Source organism: Saccopteryx bilineata, chromosome 4, assembly GCF_036850765.1.
Source record: "Saccopteryx bilineata isolate mSacBil1 chromosome 4, mSacBil1_pri_phased_curated, whole genome shotgun sequence".
Taxonomy (NCBI): domain Eukaryota; kingdom Metazoa; phylum Chordata; class Mammalia; order Chiroptera; family Emballonuridae; genus Saccopteryx; species Saccopteryx bilineata.
Window position 1 is genome coordinate 242,495,245 of NC_089493.1, and position 27,377 is coordinate 242,522,621.

The 27,377-nt window shown below is 42.2% G+C and overlaps 1 protein-coding gene and 1 non-coding gene across 3 annotated transcripts in view; one reads left to right on the plus strand and one right to left on the minus strand.

Moving 5' to 3' along the window:
- MCC (MCC regulator of WNT signaling pathway) overlaps nucleotides 1-27,377 on the minus strand; it is a 550,138-nt gene that overhangs the window by 333,503 nt on the left and 189,258 nt on the right. Inside the window, exon 1 of one of the 2 annotated variants that reach the window (XM_066274074.1) lies at nucleotides 550-1,173. The exons of the other annotated variant lie outside the window; for it this stretch is intronic. Coding sequence (XP_066130171.1) covers nucleotides 550-606 — 57 coding nt within the window. The 5' untranslated portion in view covers nucleotides 607-1,173. Of the gene's footprint in view, nucleotides 1-549; nucleotides 1,174-27,377 lie in introns of those variants that run through there. 2 annotated transcript variants of the gene reach the window in all.
- On the plus strand, nucleotides 2,781-2,856 carry TRNAG-ACC (transfer RNA glycine (anticodon ACC)). Its single transcript has one exon. It is a non-coding gene; the product is annotated as a tRNA-Gly (tRNA).

Genomic DNA, 27,377 nt, shown 5'->3' on the forward strand with positions numbered 1-27,377 from the left:
CCTCCCTACGCCCCTCAGCGCGGGTCATTCATCTCCGCCGTGAAAGAGACCACCTTGTCTGAATTTAACCAAACGCGTCACACGTGGGAGCCAAGTGGTAGATTTAATAATCCAATAAGCTCCCTACCCCCACCCCCACCCCAAATTAGTTACACGATTTAAACTCAGATGGGATCTCCAAGTGTTTTGCGAATACGAAAAGGAATGTTGTACCTAAGTTGGGGGAAATGGGTGGGAAGGGACAGGGGACTCAGACCGCAGAGAGTAAAACGCTTCGACAGCGACAGCTTGTTTCTTTTTCAAACCACTCGTTTCAGACTGAAATCAAGCCAGTTCAGGTCATTTCTTGAGTAACACTACAAGTTAAAACAAGATCCAGAAAATCTATTAATCTTTAATTGCGCTGCCTCCAGACTGGGAGTGCGAGGCGGGTGGCGTGGAGGGCGGGGGGGGGGGGGGGGGGGGGCTGAGAGATTGGGAGGAAGAGGTGGGTTTGTCGAAAAGCAAATGCCTCCAAACCCAGCGCTCCCGACCTCAGCTGTTTCTTACCTCGCTCAGCTCGGCCGAGGAGTCGTTTCCGTATTTCATGGCAACTCCAGAATTCATGACTGCACTTTTCGGAGCTGAGCTCCTCCTCCTCCAGGTTTCGGAGCTTGCGAGTTCGGCTTAACAGGCTCGATAACCACTGCTTGGTCTCTTCTGGCACATTTTAGTCTAGACAGCCATTTTCACCCAGGACAGTGGTGAAGCCCAAATGAAAGGAACAGAGCCAGCTCGCTTCACGGACGAGCCATTGCTGCAGGAGTCTGGGTGGCGTGGCGCGCTTGCAGCTACTGCAGCGGCCGAGCCGGCGCGGGGACCCGCCCGCGCGCCCACCGCCCGGTCCCAGGGCAGTGCCACCCTCGGCGCCGCCTCCCCACTCCTACGGTGCCTCGCCGACCCTCATGGCCAGGCTGGAGGGGGACCTCCCAGCAGGATCCCGCACCCCAGAGGTCTTCGTCAAGCTCTCGAAGAAACCCGGGCGGCGGGGCGAGGAAGATCCACTCCTCGGGCTCCTGGGAAGGAAAGAAAGCTAGAGAGAGCCCGAGCGTGGCTGCACTTCACGCCGAAGTTTCCCTTTTGAATCGTCTGGAGTTGTAAGTGGTTTCTGATTGAACACAGCTGTCTAGCTGCTGGCTACGGGGTGCGCGGAGGGGGCGGGGCCAGAAAGAGAAACGAGGGGGAAAAAAAACCCTGCAGGAGGCCGAGCAGAGGAGACCGTGCCGGGAGAGCTCTCCACGTTAGTGATTACGGGACCCACGTCCAGAAGGGAGAAGAGAAACAGGAAAAGCCACCTGAGTAATTGTGCTGAAAAATTAAAATCAAAACCAAAAAACTTCCCTTTTGGAAGCCACTTCACTTTCCACGATTCAAAGTTAAGACAAATCTGAACACACAGTACATCAGGCCACGCTGTGCACTTCTTCTGGTACATTAAGATTTTACAGGAGTGTGGGGCGGTTATTTCCCCTGATCTGTCCAAAATCAACACTGAGGATATAAATTCTCTATCCAACTCTCTCTCTGTCGCCGGGGGCTGATTACGTTTTCTGCATGTCCATGATAAAGATCAAGGTGCTCTATCCCTTGCAATATGTAAGACAGACTCAACTACCCTATCGTCCCCAACCCCCAGACCGTCCTTAAAAATATTACATTTTCCATCCTCTTCAACTCCCAGACTTCCCTTAAAATCTTACTGCTCATTTGAGCGGAGCTCGATTTCTATTTCTGGGGCTCACAGTACAGATCAGAAAAGGTTTAAGGGGCTGTTAATATCCAGCGGACTCAGGGAATCAGAGCTCCCCTTCGGAGTAAAAAACATGGTGGGGAGGGATTTTCTCTCTGCAGAGGTTAAAGTCCCACTGAACCTGAGATGCAGTGAAACTTGTCTGACCCTTTGAAACAGAAGTCTGCAGACCTGCTGAGGCCTCCTCAGTCTCTTTCTACACAATAGGAACAAACTGTCTCCATCTCCAATGACAGACCTTGGCATTTCCTGAAGACTTCTATGAAAAAGCCATTGTGTTGTAAACTTCCAGTCTTTTTTTGTTGTTGTTTTTTTAAAATCAAGTAGGATGTTTATTTTGCTCTTTAAGAAGGAGCAGAGAGGCCCTGGCCGGTTGGCTCAGCGGTAGAGCGTCGGCCTGGCGTGCGGGGGACCCAGGTTCGATTCCCGGCCAGGGCACATAGGAGAAGCGCCCATTTGCTTCTCCACCCCCACCCCCCTCCTTCCTCTCTGTCTCTCTCTTCCCCTCCCGCAGCCGAGGCTCCATTGGAGCAAAGATGGCCCGGGCGCTGGGGATGGCTCCTTGGCCTCTGCCCCAGGCGCTAGAGTGGCTCTGGTCCCGGCAGAGCGACGCCCCGGAGGGGCAGAGCATCGCCCCCTGGTGGGCAGAGCGTCACCCCTGGTGGGCGTGCCGGGTGGATCCCGGTCGGGTGCATGCGGGAGTCTGTCTGACTGTCTCTCCCCGTTTCCAGCTTCAGAAAAATACAAAAAAAAAAAAAGGAGCAGAGAGTTTGACATTTGCATATATCTTCTTGCCCAACTGCCTCCCCGTTCAGTGGCTGATGGAGGCACTCCTGGGATGAAGGAGAGTTTGCCCCTTTTTTGGAGCCCCGGGTCCTACCCACCTTCTGAGGCACTGCCAGGAAGAAACTTCCACTGGGAAAGGATTGGGGTGGGATTGGGAAGGGGTTGGGAAGCCACATTCTTTTCTTATTCATTAAAACCTGTTGATGCCCTGGCCGGTTGGCTCAGCGGTAGAGCGTCGGCCTACCGTGTGGAGGACCCGGGTTCGATTCCCGGCCAGGGCACACAGGAGAAATGCCCATTTGCTTCTCCACCCCTCCACCACACTTTCCTCTCTGTCTCTCTCTTCCCCTCCCGCAGCCAAGGCTCCATTGGAGCAAAGATGGCCCGGGCGCTGGGGATGACTCTGTGGCCTCTGCCTCAGGCGCTAGAGTGGCTCTGGTTGCAACGTGGCGACGCCCAGGATGGGCAGAGCATCGCCCCTGGTGGGCGTGCCGGGTGGATCCCGGTCGGGCGCATGCGGGAGTCTGACTGTCTCTCCCTGTTTCCAGCTTCAGAAAAATGAATAAAAAAAAAAAAAATTAAAAAAAAAAGAAAAAACCTGTTGAGAACTGTGTACTTGAAGATGGAGAAGGAGGTGAAGGAATATCAAAATATAAAAAAGACTCAAGCACTAACGTTGCCCATACAGTGTTTATAGTCTCATGAAACATAAATAAAAATGAAAATTCTAGATAGAAAATGATACTTGCTATAAAAGCAGTACACAGGAAGATCTACTGCAGTTGGGAAGAAGATTTTGGCTGGGCCGGGTTGGAGAAGACTCTGTAAAGACTCTTAGGAGAGGCAGCATATGAGATGATTTTAAAGAAAGGCTGACTGACTAACTAGATAGCTCAGTTGGTTAGAGCATTGTCCCAAAGTGCAGAAGTTGCTGGTTCGATTCCTGGTCAGGGCACATACAGGAACAGCTCAGTGTTCCTGCCTCTCTCTCTCTCACACACACACACTAAAATCAATTAAAAGAAGAGGAAGTGAGAGGGGAGAAACCAGAAGAATGCCAAGGAAGGGGCCTGCAGGAATGACTGGCTCAGCCCATTAGAGATTATCCACATCCTATAGATCTCTAATTGATCTCCTGGAGACTTTTACAATACTAACAAGAAAAACAAGATCTGTAAATAGATAGGGCCAGGGGTCTGGAAACCTCTTCCCTCTTGCTGCCCTGCTGAAACTCCCCTGCCCCACCTTGAGCCACGAGGTGCATGTGGGACCTCAGACAAAGGAATCATGTGCCCCTTGCATGGACCCTGTAAAAGGTATATAAGATGTAAGAAATCTAACTTCAGGGAGCTTGTGCTTTGGTGCTACTAGTCTCACATGCTCTGCCGGCTACTAATAAATTCTCCTTCCTCCATTAAGTTGTCTGGGTGCCTATTACTCTGTTTGCATGCCGTTTCTTGCAACAGAAGATGAGGAAGAAGAAGAAGAATGGCTGAACCCAGCAGAAATGGGGAGTAAGGACAAGGTATCCCACCAGGCAGTGGGACTGCTGAGAGAAAGTGTAGATGGAGACTGGAATGTGCAAAGCGTGTGTGGGCCGATTCATCTAGAATGGAACCTGGATCAGATGAGTTAGCTGAAGCCAGATCATGGACAGTTCTGAGTGTGAGGCTAAAGAAACAGGACTCTGATAGGCAATGGAGAGCCACGACATGTTTTTGAGCACAGAAATAACAAGAGCAGAGCTGTGCTGTTGGATAGTTCAGTGGATTTGTATCACACTCATGAGGAACTAACACAAATCCAAACAGGCTAGTGTTGAGTGTTTGAAAAAACACATTTTTTAAAAAAAGTAGTTGAGGTGTTTAAAGAAACATTTTTCATACTAGATGGCCTCTAAAACCAAGCAGATGACTTAATCTGGTATTCAACCAAAAGAAAAGTGATCTGTTCCAAAAGAGATGGAAAAATTGGCAGTGTTAAACTTATTAAGAAGCAATATGTCTGTAAATTCTACTTTATAGACAATAAAAGGCATTTTTCAGAGTGATGTTGACTATAAGGGATTTTCTTCTTAAACAATGACTTTAATATGTAACCGCCACATAAAATGCAATTCCACTACAATCTGGCAGCAGTAAATGTTGTAAATTCCAAGTGAAAAATGGACATGCCAAGTGGACTACCTCAACAGTCCAGCAAGAGGCTGCAAGGGCCTGATTTAAGTTGGGGCAACAGAAATGGACAGGAGGGGACAATGTGAGATTCTATAAAAAGAGAGTAGACAGAAACTGTGCTGGAATAAGAATAATTAAAAAATGACTGGTAGTCTGACCTGTGGTGGTGTAGTGGATAAAGCATCAGCCTCGAACACTGAGGTCACCAGTTTGAAACCTTGGGCTTGCTCAATCAAGGCACCTATGAGAAGCAACTACTAAGAATTGATGCTTCCTGTTCTTCCTGCTTTTCTTTCTCTCTCCGCTCTCTAAAATCAATAAATAAGATCTTTAAAAAAAATTTTTTTTAAATGACTTGTAGATCTAGAACTTGTCTGAACAGAATTTTGAGTAATGTCCTCCAAAAAATGTGTGGTGGTGGGGATTCCAGAGGAGAAATAGGTATTTCAGAGAATAAATAGGTGAAGGAGGAAACTACGTTTGGGATATCACAAGTTGTAAGTGGTATCTGGTATTAAGTAGAGATGTTCAGCTGTTCAGCAGGAAGTTTAAAATGGAGCCAGAGAGATAAGCCAGGGTTGAGATGGAGATGGAGGTTTGGGGTTATCTCTATTAGAATAATGAATGAAACCATGAAATGAGGTAAGGTTGCCAAGGCAGAGAGCACAGAGAAAAGAGAAGTGGTCTGAGGACATTATCTTAAGGAAGGTCCCTTTCATGGAGCCAAAAGAATAAAAGAGGAAATGGTGGGGAAAGCCAGTTACAGAAATAGGAAGATAGCTAGGAGAACTATGAGCCTTGGAGTCTAAGGGAGATGTCAAGACAGAAGAGGCAGCATCAATATTCTACGCTACAGAGTGGGCTTGGGTGGGAGGGGAAGCCTGAAAACTAATAAAAAGTCCATTTCAAAGACATTAATGTCCTTCTGTTGGGCAGATAAAATATATTATGCTCATTCTGTTAAAGATGGCGCTGCCCACGTGGAGGCTCGTAGTCCACGTGGTGATATTAATGTGTGTTGGGGGCGAGCTGTGGGCAGGCAGGATCCTTGTAGCCTAGGGCTTGGTTCTAGGACTAAGCCTTTCCCACCCCTTTTGATGTGAGGTGGTGCAATCCCATCATGCCCCAGATAAGTGACTTTGTATTAGAGACTTCCCTATTTTGTATATTGGATTAAAGGTTTTGATTTTTGCACTATAAAATGGGGGCAGAACGAGAGTTTGCTCTTTTGGTTCCTGAGATTATCATAGAGGAGAGAGCAGAGAGGAGAGCAGAGAAAGGCCACGTGGAGGAGGCCAGAAGAAGCAGCCAAGATGGCGGAGTGTTGAGTGAGAAGCCAGTTTGTGCAGAGTTTGTACAGGGAGAAGGAAGGAGATGGGAAACAGAGGTGAATAAGTCTGGTGAGCTAGAAACCTTTGATTCTAGGAAACTCGGATAAGTCAGTAGCTTTGTGAGCACTGAATGTGAGTGGGTTTTGGAGCCCAGTGTGTGTTTTTACTTGCCCGCCAGGTGCAAGCTAGGATTAAAGATGATGGCCCACCAGTTTTTGGCTCTGTTGTTTCTTTACCTACTGTCAGAATCCAATGCGAACCTGCAGGCTGCTGTGATGGTGGCCGTGCCTACTGGCTTTACACCTTCCAACATAAATTTCTACAAAGCAGGAATGTAGGAATGGGGTTGGTAACCATTCACTACTATAGAGGCCCTGAATAGGAACATAGAACAGGGACACAGTTCCGTACCCTGAGGCAAAAGCCACAGTGGTGTCACTGACAGAAAGTACAGAATGCAGTACCCTGCTAAACACAGCACAACTGTATAGAATTAGCAATTCTGATTAATCAGTAGGTGGGGTTATTTGAACTACTTCCCTTATCCTTTTGTCTGCTACAAAGAAGCTCGCCCTCCTGACTTCTTCATTCTTGTCCTTGTGTCTATTTGTATGTATCAGTAAATACCATAAGGACTGGGGATTGGGGCCGTCCCATGAAACCTATATAGGGGATTGTGAGGCAGTCTCCCCTAGGTCCTTTGGTGCACGCCATGTGTTCTCTGAGTAGTCATGGTCTCTGCAACACACTATACTTTCCATAACTTTGAGGGTGACAGGAAATCAGGAGATGGATAGTTTCTTAGAACAGGTAAGCACTGTTGAGTAGAAGGTAGAATAGACATAGTTGTAGTTTGTAGCTAAGGGAAACCCTGGAGATCCAGAGAGAGAGATAGGGGTTGGAACAAAGTTCTTGAAAAGGGAAGGAAGGAAAGGGCCAAGGACAAAACCCATGAGATTAGCTTTGGGAGTAGGCTTGGAGAGGAGAAAGATTCCAGGAACAGGTGGGAGAACTGGAGAACTTACAGACTCCTAAAGAGAAGATCTCACAGATACACAATAACTAATTATTTGAAGAGTTATCTAACATCTTCTGTGTGACTGTGGAGGGATAATAAAGACTAATGATAACTCATAATTAAATGTTAATTTAAGGAAAGAAATACAACAAATTGTCTGTCAATGGAAGGAGTATAGAGTAGAAGTGATCCCCAACCCTGAAAGTATTCAAGCATATGTTAAAGGCTGGTGGGGCACACCGAAAACCAGTGGTACTCAGAGTTTCATGCAATGAGGGAGAGTCCAGATCAACTACTGTCTAACCTAAGATTCCATGAAATGAAGATGTTTTGCTATAACTTAAATGTTTTGTGATTTTTTCCCCTCTTAGTCTGGAATCAAGAAAGTTAAGATATTGTTACAGACAAGGATGCACCTACATCACTATCCTAAGTAATCAGAAATGCAAGGAGCATCTCAACACACTAATGGGGAATAAAGTCCCAAGTATGTTTCCAATGTAATAAGAAAAAGGTCTCAAGATTATTGCTCATTGTAATTTATCAAGTGTGTAACTGTGCATGCCTACAAATCCTTTCATAATATGGCTGCTTCCATATGATCCCTCTAGAGAAGCTTCCCCAAGTTCTGCTTCAGCAGAGAGTAGGCTCCTATCAAGAATGATGGGCAGGATGTGGCAGGGGGATTTATCAAAATCAGGGAGCAAGTCTGGGAGGAGGAAAACCTGCTCTCCAACCTGCCAGTATCCTGGGGCCTCGGTCCTCTTCCTTCCTGGGCCTATCTTCTCTAAAGGCTAATCTCTTCTCATCTGGTCTCTGGGAGAAGAGGAGGCCATGAGCGGCAGTCCTGGAAAAGGAGGAGTTGCTATTTGGGTGAGTGGGTGGGTCTGTGCACCACTGGCACGCTGTAGGCACACTGACATTGCCTTCCTGTTGTCAGGGCAGTCTGGTCCCTCTATGTGCGGCTGCTGACCAGGGATTTCTACACAGCAGGGAGTCTATTCCGGGTCTCCTCGGTACCCTCTACTGGTAATAAACAGATTAATTGAAGCAATCTTGGGTAAAAGGCTTGAACCTTCAGTATTAAGGAAATAGACTGCAACTTTGGGACTGGCTGACCTCAGTCCACTCCTAGGGTGTCCAAGCCACCCTTACCTGCCACAGCAGCCACTCTGCTTTGGCCTGTCCTCCTCCCACCTACACAGGACCCAAACTTCAAAATTGCCTCCTTCCGCCTTGACTCTCTTAACCTAAACACAAACGTTGATATCTCAGATTTTAGGAAGAAAGCAGTCTGGTTAAGCTAATTCACACAAAGGTGAAAAATACTCATAACCTTTTCAACCAAGCCCAAAGTATTTGCATTGTAAAAAGGAGAATGCTTTGAAATAATGCTAAACTGGTGGATTTCCTGAAGAAAAGGTGATTTTTCAGGGGAAAGGAGTATTTCAAAATGTAGCAATGACAGGAAGTCCTTAGCCCTCTAAGTCCTGGAAGGTCATAAAAGTCAGGGAGCCCTCAAAGTATACACTCAGCAGAATTTCCTACCCTAAATCTATAAGCCCACACCCCTCTCCCACCGTCATGAGTCTAGCAATGCCTTCCCTTCCCCAACTCCTGTGTCCCTCTGTTCCATCACCAAGCCGACGCTCCTCTCGGGTCTGGGCCAGGCCTACATCCCAGGCGGGAGCCCATGGGAAGCCACAATGACTTGCACCTTCACAGACATCATTTGTTCCAAGTGCCCCAACTTAAAGAATTCAGGAAGCATCTCGCTAGATGATCTTTATCTTGGTCTCTATGTCCTCAGAGAACATTAAAAACTTGGAAGAAATCCTATAATCACCTAGCTCGTCCCTGCATCCCACTTATATAGGTGAGGATGTGCAGGATTGGCAAGTCTGTGGCATTCGTTCAAAAAAAGAAAAGCACCCACTGTGTGTAGTTACTGTGTTTTTGTGTTGTGCTTTAGGATTCAGTGTTGTATGAGACAGAAAAAAATCCTTGCTTTCACAGAGCTAGCATACTTGTGGGAAATGACTCATAAATAAAGAAGACAGCCTGACCTGTGGTGGCGCAGTGGATAAAGCGTCAATCTGGAACGCTGAGGTCGCCGGTTCGAAACCCTGGGCTTGCCTGGTCAAGGCACATATGGGAGTTGATGCTTCCTGCTCTTCCTCCCTTTCTCTCTCTCTCTCTCTCTCTCCTCTCTAAAATGAATAAATAAATAAATTTAAAAAATAAAGAAGACAGTTATAGCTTACGATGGGTGCTATAAAAGAATTCACCAGGAGCTGTGATGAGGGATAGCAGGCTCCTTAAATGGAGCAGTTAGAGAAGACCTTGATGAGGAAGTAACATTTCAGCGTGAAGGTCAAGAAGAAGCCAGCCCGGGAAGGTGGCCAGGCTGAGGGAAGAGCAAGGGCAAGAATCTTGGGGCAGAAAAGGGTTTCATCTTTTCAATAAATTTCAATAAACTTCAAGTTTTGTAGTTAGTTTAAATGTAAATTAAAAGATAAACAGTATAATGGAACATGATGAAAAAACAGATGGAGGAGCCCTGGCTGGATGGCTTGGCTGGTTAAAGCGCTGTCCCAATATACAGAAGCTATGGGTCCAATCCCTGGTCAGAACACAGACAGAAACAGATTGATGTTTCTATCTCTCTCCCTTCCTCTCTCTCTCACTCTCTCAAATAAATCAAAAATTTTTTAAAGAAGAAGATGAAGGAGCCAGACCATGCAGAGTGCATGGGCCATAGATTTTATTCCATATGAATGGAGATGACACAGGAAGACTTTATACAGGGTTAGAAACACAATCCGATTTGTTTCTAAAAGGTAAATCTAATCCTATACAAACCTTGCCACTAGCTAAGCTGAGGAGTAGACAAAAGAAAGTTCCTTCTTTATAGAAATATTCCTGTGAATACATGAAGATAAATTGATAGAATTAGAATATCCTTATTATGAAACCTCTAATAAAGTAATGGATTTAGGTGTAAAGCACAATGGCTACTAATCTCACAAAAAGACATGCAACCAAAACATAACTTCTGCTAGAAGAATGCAATACCACCCATGAAGCCATCTCAGCAGTTGTTAACATGAAAGAACAGAGATTCAATCAGCAAATGCAGATTATAACTTTACAGGACAGGCAATCTGTTTTTTTTAACAAATAAATTTCAAGGAGAAAAAAAAGGAGGCCTGACCTGTGGTAGCACAGTGGATAAAGCATCGACCTGGAAAGCTGAGGTCACTGGTTCGAAACCCCGTGCTTGCCTGGTCAAGGCACATATGGCAGTTGATGCTTCCTCCTCCTTCCCTTCCCTTCCCTCCCCTTCCCTCCCCTTCCCTCCCCTTCCCTCCCCTTCCCTTCCTTTCCCTTCCCTTCCCTCCTCTTCCCTCCCCTCCCCTCCCTTCCCTTCCCTTCCCTCCCTTCCCCTCCCCTCCCTCCCCTCCCTTCCCTCCCCTCCCCTCCCCTCCCTTCCCTTCTCTTCTCTTCTCTTCTCTCTCTCTCTCTCTCTCTCTCTCTCTCTCTCTCTCTTCCCCTTTCAAAAATAAATAAAAAGAGAGAGAGACCACATCAAATCACCCCAGGGAGAGAGAGAGTACAAACAAAGATGCAGTTCCAGGACTCATCACTGAAATGCTCAAATATTTCCAGATAGGGTAGAGGAAGAGAACCAGCAAGAAAGATCAAGAGAAAGCATCCACTGAGGAAGAAAAAAGCTCAAGATGTGACATCACAGATGCCAAGAGACGAGTGTTTCAAGGAAAGTGGCAACTTATGTGGAATGCTGCTGAGAGTTCAGAAAGGTTGACAACAAAGAAGTGTCCTTCGAATGGATTAAAAAGCTGTGGTATGTATACACAATGGACTAATATGGGGCCAGGAAAAAGAAGGAAATCTTACCTTTTGCGACAACATGGATGGACCTGGAAACTATTACGTTAAGTGAAATAAGCCAGGCAGAGAAAGAAAAATATCATGTATGACCTCACTCATTTGAGGAATCCAATGAACAATGTGAACTAAAGAATGGAATAGAGGCAGAGGCGGGATCAACTGGACCAGAGGGAAAGTGGACAGAGGGAAAGGGGATGAGAGGATGGGATCAGAGAAGGGAAAGAGATTAATGAAATTATATATACATAACACAGCATTATAGAGAGCAGAAAAGCAAATCCTGGAGGAGAGGGGGGAGGGCATTGGGGGCAGAGGGTCAAGGGGGATGTTGAGGGGAACACAGGGGTGGGAGGGATGTATTCAGTGGGACATTTGAATCTATGTAAACACAATAAATTTAAATCAATTAAAAAAAAGTGTCCTTGACTTTGGAGATGACCTTGAGAGGAACAATTTCATTAAATGATAGTGATGTATAGAAGCTTGATTAGTGTAGACTGAATAATAACTAGGAAGTGAAAAAATTGAGGGAGAACATAGAGATTACATTTGAGAAGCATATTGCCCCAAAACTGACCACTATTAAACTATCTGATGAAATCTTTTGTTTTCTTTTTTCTTTCGTATTTTTCCAAAGTGAGAAGCAGCAGGGAGACAGACAGACAGACTCCCACATGCACCTGACCAGGATCCACCTGGCATACCCATGGGGGGGAAGGGGCGATGCTCTACTGCAATCAGAGCCATTCTAGTGCCTGAGGCGGAGGCCACGGAGCCGTCCTCAGAGCCAGGACCATCTTTGCTCCAATGGAGCCTTGGCTGCGGGAGGGGAAGAAAGAGATAGAGAGGAAGGAGAGGGGGAGGGGTAGAGAAGCCGATGGGCGCGTCTCCTGTGTGCCCTGGCCAGGAATCGAACCAGGTCTTCCACACACTGGGCCAACGCTCTACCACTGAGCCAACCAGCCAGGGCCTCTGATGCAATCTTGAACCAAAGTTCAACTTCTGAACTTTTTTCCTTTCACCACAACTCTTCTGTCAAGTTATCTTGAAATCCCTGGGCTGGGATTAGAAACCGTGAGTTGTTAGCAGTGGATCCCTCCCTAAATTGATAACTGAAATCTGTTCCATCATGCTGGGTCTTTACCTTATTGCTATGAAATTGGCTACATTGCTTTTAGACCCAATGACTTAGTGCTTTAATATAGATAAAATTCAGTAGACAATTTGGTTAGTCTGTATTTGAAATTTTCTAAGAAAAAAATACTTGAAAACTATTTTCAGATTAAATTTCACATGTAGAAAAAAAATTTCACACATAGAACAAACAAAAACCCAGCCTTCTCCAACTGCAAATATAACTCAAGCATTAACAAAGCACCCCTGTGGTGTGTCTGTCTCATTAATCACACTCATGAATGGCCTCACACACATCCTAGTTATTCTAATAACCTAAAATCATTTGGCATCAATACCCTAGACCAGTGGTAGTCAACCTGGTCCCTACCACCCACTAGTGGGCATTCCAGCTTTCACGGTGGGCAGTAGCAGAGCAACCAAAGTATAAATAAAAAGATAGATTTAACTATAGTAAGTTGTTTTATAAAGATTTATTCTGCCACACTTGGCAAAAATCCGACATAAAGTACTTGGTAAGTAATTATTATTATATGCTTTAACTTGCTGTAACTCTGCTTTAAAAATTTTATAAAGTAGTTATGTCCCTACTTTATAAATCACCATTACTGTGGAACCAGTGGGCGGTTAGAAAATTTTACTACTAACAGAGATATAAAAGTGGGCGGTAGGTATAAAAAGGTTGACTACCCCTGCCCTAGACATTATCAGTGGGAAATTCCTAGTGGAGATTGACTAACTTATGCAAGCATCACATGATGCTTCTAAAACCTTTTTGCGGTCTGATAAGATGTTTTGGAGCCCAAAACTTAGTATCTGTGTTATCTTGTTTTAAATATTCAGAGTGTCTTTCAAAAATCTTTACTCATTTGTTCTCCAGATTTCTTTAAACTATGTCAAAATTATCTATGAAAATGGAAAATAATCAATGGAGATTAAGGATTTGAAAATCCAAGGGAGTTAAAAAAAAAAAGTTTTAAATCCTCCCAGGAGTACTTGCAGATGGTCAATCTCCTAATGAGGAAAAAGAAAAATGTACATTAAATAGATGCATAAAATAGATGCCTTAAAAATTTGGATAACATGTTTCAATTAAATGAATTCCAATTGCCTGCCACTATTATTTATGGAGCGCTTTGTGAGGCTAAAACAGCATCATTCCTTTACTGTCTTTTAGCTGGAAAATGTTGCAGCATCTGACCAAAAGGTGCAGAGAAATAATTAATACACTAGACTGTCTCATAGACCTAATGACAAAGGAGGCAGTTCAGCAGGCATTGTACCAAGCTGACGGGAGACAGAAGATCTGAGGAAAGGGGAAAGCCTTCATCCTAGACTCTGAGTCCACAAAGTGCCAGTGGATGGGTGACTATGGTACAGCTTTCCTACAGGGACCTGTGGAGGCATGAGGAGTGGCCTATATTGATAAGTCAACTTCCCTCTCCCAGCCATCATTAGTTGTTTTGTACAGTTGCCACTTGAGGTCAAACTTTCCTTCATTAAGCAAATGCTCTTTAATCAGCATCTCTAGCCATGACCCTTACTTGTGTTTAATACTAAACCCATTAATGTTTTTTCATGTGACTACCAGACAGACACTTTCATTAAGTCTTGCTGTCACCATAAATCATGTCTAAAACTGAACTTAATCACTTTCCACCCAAAAACCAGCTTTCATTTCAGCTTGCAAATTTCTGTAAATGGAATCACAGTTTCCAGTCTAATACTTTTGGAGTCATTTTCAGTTCCCTTCTTCCTCTCCTTTTCCCAGTCATGTAGCCCTGTCTTCAACTGCTCTGCACTTTACTGCTAGAACCATGGCCAGGCCTTCATGATATGCCTCAACTCCAAATCATTCTGCACACTCCAGCCCAGCTGTTTTCTCCAAAATACGGCTTTCTATCATGTCACTGTACAAGTAATCTTTTAAATATATTTTTATAAGTTTTGCTGGGATAAAATTCACATACCTTAAAATTAACCCTTAACATATACAATTCAGTGGTTTTTAGTCTATGCGCAGACTTATGCAATCATTACCGCTATCTTATTTAGAACATCTTCATCACCCCCACAGAAACCTATACTCATTAGCAGCTACTCCTCATTTATCCCAACCACTGATCTATTTAGTGTCTCTATAGTTTTAGCTATTCTGCACATGTCACATAAAAGGAACAAAACAAGATGTGGCATTTAATATTTGGCTTCTTTCACTTAGCATAATATTTTCAAGATTTTTCCATGTTGTAGCATCTCAACATTTTCTTCCTTTTTATTGCCAAATAATATTCTATTGTATGGCTATGCCACATCTTGTGTATCCATTCATAATTTAATGGGCATTTGAATTGTTTCCACTTTTTGGCTATTATGAATAATGTTGCTACGAACGTTTGTAAGCAAATTTTGTATGGATGTGTTTTCAGTTCTCTTGGATATATGCCTAGGAATGAAATTGTGTGGTAAAAGGGTGGTTCTGTGTTTAACATTTTGAAGAATTACCAAACTGTTTTCCAAAAATGGTGGCACCATTCCACATTTTCACCAGCAATGTCTGAGGGTTTCAATTTCTCCACATCCTCACCTACATTTATTGTCTTTTTGATTACAGATATCCCGACTTTTCAAAAATTGGTTTTATGCCATTTCACTTTTATATAAGACTTACATTAGTGCCTGTTTTTGCTAAACAAAAAAAATCTGAAGAGGATTTTTGCTTTTACCAAAAAGGGGGGGGGCAAATAGCATTCAGCATTTTTTTTAACAGCAAGCAGTCATCATGGCAGCTCACACCCTGAGCAGCAAGAGTGGCGGCACCAAACTCCTTCCTGGGAACTACAGTCCGCATCTCAGAATAAGTCCACCATAGCTTTGAACTGTGGCTCTGAGCATCTGTGCTTTGTCTCAATTTATTTTGTGCATGTATTAGTAAGAAGTGTCCCAAGGTAATTGATTCTTTGCTTTAAGCCATTTTGGTTTACAAAAGGTTCCAAAGGAATGCTCTACTTTCTAAGGGCGGGGGTGGGGCTGTAAATAGACGTCCTGGTGGGTATGACGTTGTATCTCACTGTGATTTAGAGCTGCATTATCATAATGATTGATGAGGTTGAGGTTGAGCATCTTTTCATGTACTTATTGGTTATCTGTATGTCTTCTCAGGAGAAATGTCTACTCACATCCTTTGACCATTATTAAATTGGGTTGTCTTTTTATTAAGTTGTAAGAGTCTTTTATATATTCTTGGGACTAGACACATATCACATATAAATTTGCAAATATTTTCTCCCTTTCCGTGGGGTGCATTTTCACTTTCTTAATAGTGTCCTTTGAAACAGAAAAGTTTTTGATTTTGATGAAGTCTAGTTTATCTACTTTTTTCTTTCCTTGTTTATGTTTTTGGTGTTATTGAAGAAATTATTGCCTAATGTAAGGCCATAAAGATTTATTTCTAGGCCCTGGCTGGTTGGCTAAGTGGTAGAGCGTCGGCCTGGTGTGCAGGAGTCCTGAGTTCGATTCCCGGCCAGGGCACACAGAAGAAGTGCCCATCTGCTTCTCCATCCCTCCCCCTCTCCTTCCTCTCTGTCTTTCTCTTCTCCTCCTGCAGCCGAGGCTCCATTGGAGCAAAAAGTTGGCCGGGGCGCTGAGGATGGCTCCATGGCCTCTGCCTCAGGCGCTAGAATGACTCTAATGACTCTAGCAACGCCCCAGATGGGCAGAGCATCGCTCCCTGGTGGGCATGCTGGGTGGATCCCGGTTGGGTGCTTGCAGGAGTCTGTCTGACTGCCTCCCCGTTTCCAACTTCAGAGAAAAAAAAGATTTATTTCTATAGTTCCAATAATTTCATTGTTTTAGCTGTTACATTGAACCTCTGATACATTTCAAGCTAATTTTAATTTTTTTTTAATTTATGGATTTTCAAAAGAGAACATCAACTTGTTGTTCCACTTATTTAAGCATTCATTGGTTGATTCTTGTATATGCCCTGACTTAGGATTGAGCCCTCAACCTTGGGAGTATGGAAACTACACTTTAACCAACTGAACTACCCGGACAGTGCTCAAGTTAATTTTTGAAATATAGTGTGAGGTAAGGGTCCAACTTCATTCTTTTGTATGTGGGTAGTTGGCACTTTTTATTGAAGACTATTCTTTTCCTCACTGAATTGCCTTAACACCCTTGTCAAAAATTAATTGACCACAAATGCAGTTTTATTTCTGGATTCTCTATTCTGTTTCGTTTATCTGTATGCCTATTCTTTTTTTTTTCTTTATTGATTTTTTTTTTTTTACAGAGACAGAGAGAGAGTCAGAGAGAGGGATAGATAGGGACAGACAGACAGGAATGGAGAGAGATGAGAAGCATCAATCATCAGTTTTTCATTGTGGCACTTTAGTTGTTCATTGATTGCTTTATCATATGTGCCTTGACCGTGGGGCTACAGCAGACCGAGTAACCCCTTGCTTGAGCCAGCGACCTTGGGTCCAAGCTGGTGAGCTTTGCTCAAACCAGATGAGCCCGTGCTTAAGCTGGCGACCTTGGGGTCTCGAACCTGGGTCTTCTACATCCCAGTCCGACGCTCTATCCACTGCGCCACTGCCTGGTCAGGCTATATGCCTATTCTTATGCCACTACTCCACAGTCTTGATTATTGTAGTTTTATAGTAAGTTTTGAAATCAGGAAGTGTAAGTCTCCCAACTTTGTTCCTTTTCTATTTGCTTTGGCTATTTTGGGTCCCTTGCATTTCAATATGAATTTTAGGATCACTCTGTCAATATGCAAATAAGCCAGCTATGATTTTCATAGAGATGAATGGAATCTGTAGATCAACTTGGGGAATATTAACATCTTACCAATATTAAGTCTTCCAAGCCATGAATATGGGAAGTCTTTGCATTTATTTAGGTCTTCTTTAATTTCTTTCAATGATGTTTTATAGTTTTCACTGTACAAATCTTACATTTATTTTGTTAAGTTTATTCCTAAGTATTCTTTTTAGACCTATTATATATTGAATTGTTTTCTTAATTTCATTTTCAGATTGTTCATTACTAATGTATAGAAATGCAACGGATTTTTGTGTGTTGATCTTGTATCCTGCAATCTTGTTGAATTCATTTATTAGCTCTAATATTTTTTGTAGATGTCTTAGTAATTCCTATATACAAAATACTGTCATAGAAATAATGCAAATAGAAATAATTTTAGGTCCTGGCAGGTTGGCTCAGTGGTGGAGCGTCAGCCTGTCACGTGGATGTCCCAGGTTCCATTCCTGGTCAGGGCACACAGGAGAAGTGACCATTTGCTTCTCCATCCCTCCCCCTCCCCCCTCTCTCTCTTCCCCTTCTGCAGCCATAGTTTGATTGGTTCAAGTGCATTGGCCCTGGGGATGGCTCTGTGGAGCCTCCACCTCAGGCACTAAAGACAGGTCAGTTGTAAGCATAGCCCCAGATGGGCAGACCACTGGCCCCAGATGGGGGTTGTTGGGAGGATCCTGGTCGGGCACATGTAGAAATCTGTCTTTCTATCTTCCCTTCTCTCACTTGGATAAAGAAAAATAATTTTTTATAAAAGAAATAATTTTACTTCCTCCTTTTGCATCTGTACATCTTTTATTTATTTTTATTACCTACTATAGTTGCCCCAGCTAGCACCTCCAGTATAATGTTGAACAGAAATAGAATCTTGGAGCAAACACCTTTGTCTTATTCTTGATCTTAGAGAAGGGAAAACATTTACTTAAAGTGTCCTTCGATAGAGGGTTGGATAAAAAAGATTTGGTACATATATACAATGGAATACTACTCAGCCATAAGAACGATGACATATTGCCACTTATGACAACATGGATGGATCTTGAGAACATTATACTGAGTGAAATAAGTAAGTCAGAAAAAGCTAAAACTGTATGATTTCACATATAGGTAGGATATAAAACTGAAACTCATGAACATAGATAAAAGTGAAGTGGTTACCAGGGGAAGGAGGATGTGGGGGAGGGATGGGGAGAAAGGTATAAAGAGGACAAATATAGGATGACAGAAAATGATTTGACTTTGGGTGATGGGTATACAATATAATCAATGGTTCAAATGCCATAGAAATGTTTACCTGAAACCTATGTAATTTTATTGATCAATGTCACCTGTTATATTTAATTTCCTAAATCAAATTTAAAGAAAGAGAATAATTTAGCTGCAGGCTTTTCATAGATGGCCTCTTTCCCCCCCAGTTTTGTCTCTCTCATTACTTGAACAGAAAACTTTTCTCTAGCCAAAGTGGTCTTCTTGCTGTTCTTACAATTGCCAAGCTTATTCTCACATCAATGTTTTTCCCTCTGCTCCTTCTCTTGCCTGGAGTGTTAGCCCCATTTACCTATTTAAATCTTAATAACTCTTCACATCCTGTCCTAATATTGATCTTTCTCTTCTCTGGAGTACTTCAGCATTTCTGGCCTTGGTGGCCCCATTAAAGGCTAAGCCATATAATGCTGCACTCAACTATGAAAAGGGAAAAGCAGGGACTGTATGGCTGTGTCAATACTGGAAAATAAAAACAAGTCTAGTCCAGTTGCCCCAAACCACAGAATGCCCACTCCCGTCCACTCATTACCCAGGCAGCCCATTCCTATTCGTAGAAACCCCCGAACTTCCCAGTTTAGCAGCCACAGGACTAACACTTGGAATAATCAGGGCTTTAGAACCTCTTCCATTGCTATGGCTAGTCCCCACTGTCAAGGACTTTGAATATCACCCATAAAGAAAAGAAGTCTTATTCTTAAATGAAGACAGAATCAAGGAATACATTTCTTTATTAGAGATACCCGATTACGTGGTCCAACTAAACTATCATCACACCCTTACAGAATTTCCTACCAGAGTTTGAACAGCATCCCCCATTTCTTTACCACTCTTTAAATATAAAGCCCATTTAATGTCCCCATTCTTGACCATGCCAATCTTCCTTTCTTACTCTTCCCTTCCTTTTCCTTCTTTCCTTCCTTCCTACCTTCCTTCCAGTTTGTATTTCATACTCATTCATTATTTTAGAATTTCATGTCCCAGAACCAACCAGGCTTCAAAACTGTGGCTCATTTTCCCAGTCATCAGGGACGCAACTACTTGAAAGCACTCTACTTGTCCGTTCGGAGCCTGTTATCTGCAAGCCGTGGCACACGAGAAAGCTTGCACAGACCATTGTCCAAACTAATAAAAACTACACTTATTTTTCTCTCATATCCAAAATATTAAGTTTTGGCCCTTTTTTCACATTGATCATGTTTAATCCTTTCCATTTGAAATTATTTCTCAAACACCTTCCATTACTGGCACCAGTGATGGACAGGGAAATGTATCACATGGGAAATAAAAGCTAATCATAAGCTGTACTATGAGTATTAAGAGATACTTAAGAGTATTAAGCATATTCTTTATAGCTGAATAGTTATTTAACTAGTGAGTGCTCAACAACTTATAGGTATTAGGATGAACTTTATGAAATTGACATTTTGTAGAACATAAAGAAAATAGTAAATAGAATTAATGTTAAATAGTTCAACTTAACACTAAAAGCTTAAAACTTATAGCGGTTTAGAAAAGTCAAGATTGAATTACATTATGTAAATAATCTTAATAGCATTCAGAGAGGTCAAATGCTCTTTATATGACCTTTATGAAAACTGAGAGCAAATTGGGTGATTAAATTATTTCTCATTGTAAAGTACTCAGACAGTACTGGACACAAAGTAGACTCTTAAGAGATGCTTCTTCCAATAAGTAGGAGAATGTACTTACCATTAGTCAGAGTCACAATTGAAAGATTATAAAGATAACTTGAGAATATTCCTTTGTAGTATTGCTTAAAATCCTTTGTAGTATTGCTAACGGAATTAACAATAACAAAAAACAACAATAAAGGGAAAAATATATTTTAGACCTCATTGCTAGCAAAAGCAAATACCTATTCTTTTTTTGTGTGTGTGGCAGAGACAGAGAGATTCAGAGAGAGGGACAGATGGACAGGAAGGGAGAGAGATGAGAAACATCAATTCCTCGTTGTGGCTCCTTAGTTGTTCATTGATTGACTTCTCATATGTGTCTTGACCAGGGGGCAGCAGACTGAGTGACCCCTTGCTCGAGCCAGCGACCTTGGGTCCAAGCTGGTGAGCCTTGCTCAAATCAGATGAGCCTGTGCTCAAGCTGGTGACCTTGGGGTCTCGAACCTGGGTCCTCCACATCCCAGTCTGACGCTCTATCCACTGCGCCACCGCCTGATCGGGCGCAAGTACCTATTCTTGTTGGAAGTAAATTCTCATAAGAGTTAAATATTCTCTTAAAGCTCATTTCTATTTTTGTCATGATACAATAAGTTCCAAGAGAGAGAGAAACTACATTTCATGTACCACCATGAGCCCTTGCACATCTAATCTGTAATTGCCACTTTTAATTTACATCTGAAAAAGGAATGAATGAGAAGCTACAGGGATATAAAAGGCAGGGTGATGTAAACACGGTATATAATTCTATTATACCTGATGCCCACCTCTGAATAAATAAACTCCATTACATGTGCTGGCTTTATCTCAGAGGGTGAACTGAACTGCTCTTCTATCCCATGGCAGACATGCAGAATCTGTCAAATAACATAGCAGTCAGCCCAACCCACTTATTTGATCATATGTATATAACCAAGTTTTCATTTTAATAGCATCCCTTTTAATTTGAGCAAAGCAAAATGGAAATAACACTGCAACAGATGCCAAACTGTGGTGAAAAGGTCTTCTCAGACAAAGCTATCTTAATGAAAGAAACTCTCTATGAGAGCTCTCTGATTCCTCCTCAGTATTTAACCACCCAAATTAGATTCACTTCACTGGCTGTCTTCATCAAATTTCACAAAGCTAGGGACTATCCAAAAGAAATAAAAGGTGAGGGTTTTCCTTAAAGTGGGATGCTGAGTTTTGAACACATTCAGATTAAATGAAGAAACTTGATTAAACCCACAATTCAAGATAATAATGAACTGAACATTGGAACTCAGCTGCCTGACATGCTTTAGCATATGAATTAAATTTTCTGTTAGCTAACTCACTTAAAAAAAAAAAAGTGTATTCAAATATCTCCCTTCAGAGAATTGGCCATATGTGAAATTAACAGTCTTTTGGGTCTCTCTGAGGTTTGTCTTGTAATTTCTGAGTTTGCTGGAAAAGTAAGTTTATCACATTATATTAAAATGGACACCAGGAGCCTGACCAGGCAGTGGTGCAGTGGATAGAGCATCGGACTGGGACGCAGAGGACCCAGGTTCAAAACCCTGAGGTCGCCAGTTTGAGCACGGGCTCACCAGCTTGAGTGCAGGGTTGCTGGCTTGAACGTGGAATCATAGACATGACCCCATGGTCGCTAGCTTCAGCCTAAAGGTCGCTGGCTTGAAGTCCCAAGGTCACTGGCTTGAGCAAGGGGTCACTTGCTCCGCTGTAGCCCCCGGTCAAGGCACATATAAAAAATCAATCAGTGAACAACTAAGGTGCCCACAACAAAGAATTTATGCTTCTCATCTCTCTCCCTTCCTGTCTGTCCCTCTCTCTGTCTCTCTCTCTCTGTCTCTGTCACAATAAATAAATAAATAAATAAACAAACAAACAAACCCTGGGAGATTTATTAGATCATTTGACATTCTAATGGGCATGTCTATGTAATCAAATGTTCACCCACACAAGTATGTATATACAGGTGTACCAGCAGTTGTCTTCATGAGTGATAATGGCAAAAAGGGATGTGTATGACCAGATGCTAAAGAAGGCACTTTCAACAAGGAGGTGAGCACATGAGATGATAGGGGAAAAGCTGTCATCATGTGCAATGTGGATCTTTCTAAGTACATTCCCAACCCAGTAGCAAAATGTTTTCCATGAAACCTTCATTCCACAAATAGAATTTAAAAATGGGATGGTAGCATATGGCCATGTAGATTGTAAATGCAACCCATGTGTCTTCCACAATGCCAGTGTGGATGGACTTATGAAGATGCAAATGGGGAAAGGTATGCTAGTAAGTTGGCTACCTCACAACACGTAGGTGGGCCAGAAAATCCAGAGCCATTCTGTGAGTCTCAAAAGGAAAAATATGATCAGAATATAATTTCAGCTTTCATAGGCACAGTCTTACAGACTTAAGATTTTATATAGCTTAAATATCACAAGATGCATCAGGAGACTCCAGTGCTGTAGACATCAGATAAGAAGAATCAAAGGGAAGCAAACCAATTATAAAGAGGAGGAGGCCAGATCATTTTCAATTATTGATTCCACATTGTAGGAAGATGGCTCGAGATGGATTTGTTAAGGAAATTCTGTAATGAAGTCCTGAAGAGTTTAGTTAGCTGCAAAGGAGCTACAGTTTGAGTACAAGGGTCCCTCAATAACTCTGTGGGATTGGTTCCAGGACACTACAGATACCAAAATCCAAGGAAGCTCAAGTCCCTTATATAAGTCCCTTATATATGCAGTCCTCCCTTATACTCTAAACCATCTCTAATACCCAATACAATGTAAATGCTATGTAAATAATTGCTATACTGTATTGTTTAGGGAATAATGACAAGAAAAATATTCTGTACATGTTCAGAACAGACACAACCAGAGTAGGCCTAACTCATAATACATGTCAGCAACAATTTTTTTTTCCTGAATGGTTTTCATCTGTGGTTGGTTGAATCTGTGGATGTGGAAGGCTGACTTCACTTTTATTTTTTTAAGCACTGTACTACATACTTTACATACATGGTATCACTGTTACTGCCATTTTGAGATGTGACCATGAAAGCTCAGAGATGAAATAATTTCCCCAAAGTCACAAAGTTAGAAAATGCTCAAACAGTCTGTGGATTTGAAGCCTAATGCGTCTGATTGCAAAGCCTGTTCTTCTGCACACAGCGAACAGACAGCCTGTCTTGCATGTATCACCTTCACACCTTTTGCCGTGCCGTGTACCATCTGTATTATATTCTACTTCATATTTTCCCCTAATTCATAGGTTGATACTTTGACATATTTATTTAAAATGAACAATTTTATAATACCATTATTAATGGAAAATAATTATAATTTACCAAAGTCAGAGGCAAGGGTAAATTTAATTCTAGCTAAACATTTACCTCTCCAGACCTCTGAACCTGGCTGGGACCTGCCTTTTCTTTGTAAGGAAGGCTTGAAAAGTTTAGGAGGTATTCAAGACCTCCATGAACCAAAATAAGCCTCTTTTCTTGATATAAATAGAAGAACTAAAAGGGAACTAAGTGGGAATTCTATTCCTGTCCTGCAACAGTCTTATTTGAGGACTGTATGTGATACACATGGTGTCCCACCTGGAATCACCCGGCCTACCGCCTGCGGCATGCTGGCCGTGCTTTGGGAAAGCACGTGCTACTTACTGGCTGAGCATTTTTCTGTGAAGTGAAGGAAGGGAAGATAAAAGGGAATTGATTGTATCTGATCTTTTTATTTCCAATCAAAATTCAACTCGAAAGAAACTAGATCTCTGCTTCCATCTCTGTATGATTCAATTACATTTTACATTTAACAAATCTGAGACCAAACTCAAATTAAACATAGGGCTGAATTCTTACAAGATTCTTATGTTCAACAGCCTTCAAGTATGCTGGCTCTAGGAACTATTCAGTATCCTTTGCCAAGCTTCCTGGTGAAACTACTGTAGGATGTCATCATGCAAGCATCACCAGGCCCCTGACTTTTAGAAAACTTCTTGGAGGAGATGGGCTAGAAGGTCCTTGTACCTTGCCTACTCCTGGGAAAATCTAACACAAAGAGTGGTCAGGTCTCAGCATAATTTTTTTTTTTTTTTGTATTTTTCTGAAGCTGGAAACGGGGAGAGACAGTCAGACAGACTCCCGCATGCGCCCGACCGGGATCCACCCGGCACGCCCACCAGGGGCGAGGCTCTGCCCACCAGGGGGCGATGCTCTGCCCCTCCGGGGTGTCGCTCTGCCGCGACCAGAGCCACTCTAGCGCCTGGGGCAGAGGCCAAGGAGCCATCCCCAGCGCCCGGGCCATCTTTGCTCCAATGGAGCCTCGGCTGCGGGAGGGGAAGAGAGAGACAGAGAGGAAGGAAGGGGTGGGGGTGGAGAAGCAAATGGGCGCTTCTCCTATGTGCCCTGGCCAGGAATCGAACCCGGGTCCCCCGCATGCCAGGCCGAAGCTCTACCGCTGAGCCAACCGGCCAGGGCAGGTCTCAGCATAATTTTGTCCTGGACTTCTTGCTTCTCTAAAAAAAGTACAGAATGACACATGGCCATGAAAGTACCAAGATAATCACTGTAAAATAATAAAAAAGCAATTCCATGTGTCAGGCAGAATAACCAAAACATATTTCTACACCCTTATTTTAAAAGTATTTTGTTTCTCCTGACCTGTGGTGGCGCAGTGGATAAAGTGTCGACCTGGAATGCTGAGGTGGCCAGTTTGAAACCCCAGGCTTGCTCAGTCAAGGCACATAGAGACGCTTCCTACTCCCCCTAACCCCCCACTGCCTTTCTCTCTCTTTCCTCTCTCTAAAATGAATAAATAAAATCTTTTAAAAAAAGTATTTTGTTTCCTAATCTTCAATAATTTGACTGATTAGCATATTTAATAATGTATATAAACTTCTGCAAAAATACAATGTCTTGGCTTTCTGTATTTTTATATGCATTAGGTATGTCTTCCCAGAAATACCCACATTATATGTATAAATTCAAACCTACTATGTAGTAATATGCACACAGAGACACACACACAAACTGTCTCAAAAACTTGAATTTCAGTAGCAGAAATAGCAACGGATGTTAAGTGAGAACTACACTAAAAAAGAAAGGAATGCAAATTCAGAGTCATGTCAGGAAACGGATTTTACAGTGATGATAAAATTGTACACAAGACAAGACTAAGAAAATTCACTAGAGCCTGACCTGTGGTGGCGCAGTGGATAAAGCGTCGACCTGGAAATGCTGGGGTCGCCGGTTCAAAACCCTGGGCTTGCCTGGTCAAGGCACATATGGGAGCTGATGCTTCCTGCTCCTCCCCCCTGTCTCTCTCTCCCCCTCCCTCTCTTCTCTCTAAAATGAATAAATAAAATAAATAAATAAATAATAAAAAATAAAAATAAAAAAAAAAAAGAAAATTCACTAGAGTCATTGCAAAAAAACAACAAAAAAAACCCCCACAACAATTTAAATGTCACCATGAGAGGAACAGACTCTTTTTTTTTTTTTTTAAATAATTTTATTTTTTTAATGGGGTGACATCAATAAATCAGGATACATATATTCAAAGATAACAAGTCCAGGGTATCTTGTCGTTCAATTATGTTGCATACCCATCACCCAAAGTCAGATTGTCCTCTGTCACCTTCTATCTTGTTTTCTTTGTGCCCCTCCCCCTCCCCCTTTCCCTCTCCCATTCCCCCCTCCCCCCCGTAACCACCACACTCTTATCAATGTCTCTTAGTTTCACTTTTATGTCCCACCTACGTATGGAATAATGCAGTTCCTGGTTTTTTCTGATTTACTTATTTCGCTTCGTATCATGTTATCAAGATCCCACCATTTTGCTGTAAATGATCTGATGTCATCATTTCTTATGGCTGAGTAGTATTCCATAGTGTATATGTGCCACATCTTCTTTATCCAGTCATCTATTGACGGACTTTTTGGTTGTTTCCATGTCCTGGCCACTGTGAACAATGCTGCAATAAACATGGGGCTGCATGTGTCTTTACGTATCAATGTTTCTGAGTTTTTGGGGTATATACCCAGTAGAGGGATTGCTGGGTCATAAGGTAGTTCTATTTTCAGTTTTTTGAGGAACCACCATACTTTCTTCCATAATGGTTGTACTACTTTACATTCCCACCAACAGTGGATGAGGGTTCCTTTTTCTCCACAGCCTCTCCAACATTTGCTATTACCTGTCTTGCTAATAATAGCTAATCGAACAGGTGTGAGGTGGTATCTCATTGCCGTTTTGATTTGCATTTCTCTAATAGCTAAAGAAGATGAGCATCTTTTCATATATCTGTTGGCCATTTGTATTTCTTCCTGGGAGAAGTGTCTGAGGAACAGACTCTTAACTAACAAAGAAGCTTCATAACCTACAAGCCTTCTACTTGTCCTAACTCAGTGGTCCCCAACCTTTTTTGGGCCATGAACCGGTTTAATGTCAGAAAATATTTTCACAGACCGGCCTTTAGGGTGGAATGGCTAAATATATCACGTGACCGAGACAAGCGTCAAGAGTGAGTCTTAGACGGATGTAACAGAGGGAATCTGGTCATTTTAAAAAAATAAAACATTGTTCAGACTTAAATATAAATAAAACAGAAATAATGTAAGTAATTTATTCTTTTGCTACGGACCAGTACCAAATGGCCCATGGACCAGTACGGGTCCGCGGCCCGGGGGTTGGGGACTACTGTCTTAACTGTTTATCTCTCTGGACAAATACATGTTTATTTTAGAATTAGGAAAGCATGTTGCTTACATCTTAAAATTTTCAGGAGCCAGCAACTAGTTTAATAATTAACAAAGTCCCCCCCCCAAAAAAAAAACAAGAGTTCCCTGACCAAAGTACTGGGGGTCCTCGGGTTACAACACAGTTCCTTTCCTACAACAGTGACATAACCTGAATTTTGGTGTACGTTGAAACACATCCTAGCCTAAGTCACTTACCTATCCTAAGACAGTTGTAAAATCATCATCTAGAACATAAAAACACAACTAAGACACAGAAAAAGGAAAAGGACATAAATGTACTGTACTGTACACTGTACTGTAGTAACAGAAAAAATGAGTGTAAACAAAATTCCTTACCTTTATTACTGTGATTGGCTTGCACACTGGAAGGAGCTTTGCAGGTGGGAAAGTGAATTTTTTAAAGCCATTTATATCATTGTATCAACTAAGAACGGGTAGGATATTATATTTTAAATATTTGAGAAACTATAATTAATTCTAAATTGACCTCAAATATAATAAACTTGGGCCAGATTTTAGAAATGTGAAGAGAGATTTGACTTATGTGTCTCTCTCTAAGGGGTGTCAGTTTAGAATTAATTATAGTTTCTCAATTATTTAAAATATAATATCCTACCCTTTCTTAGTTAATACAATGATATAAATGGCTTTAAGAAATTCAACTGCTCTAATTTTCTAAAGCTAAATTTTTATTAAAAAGGAA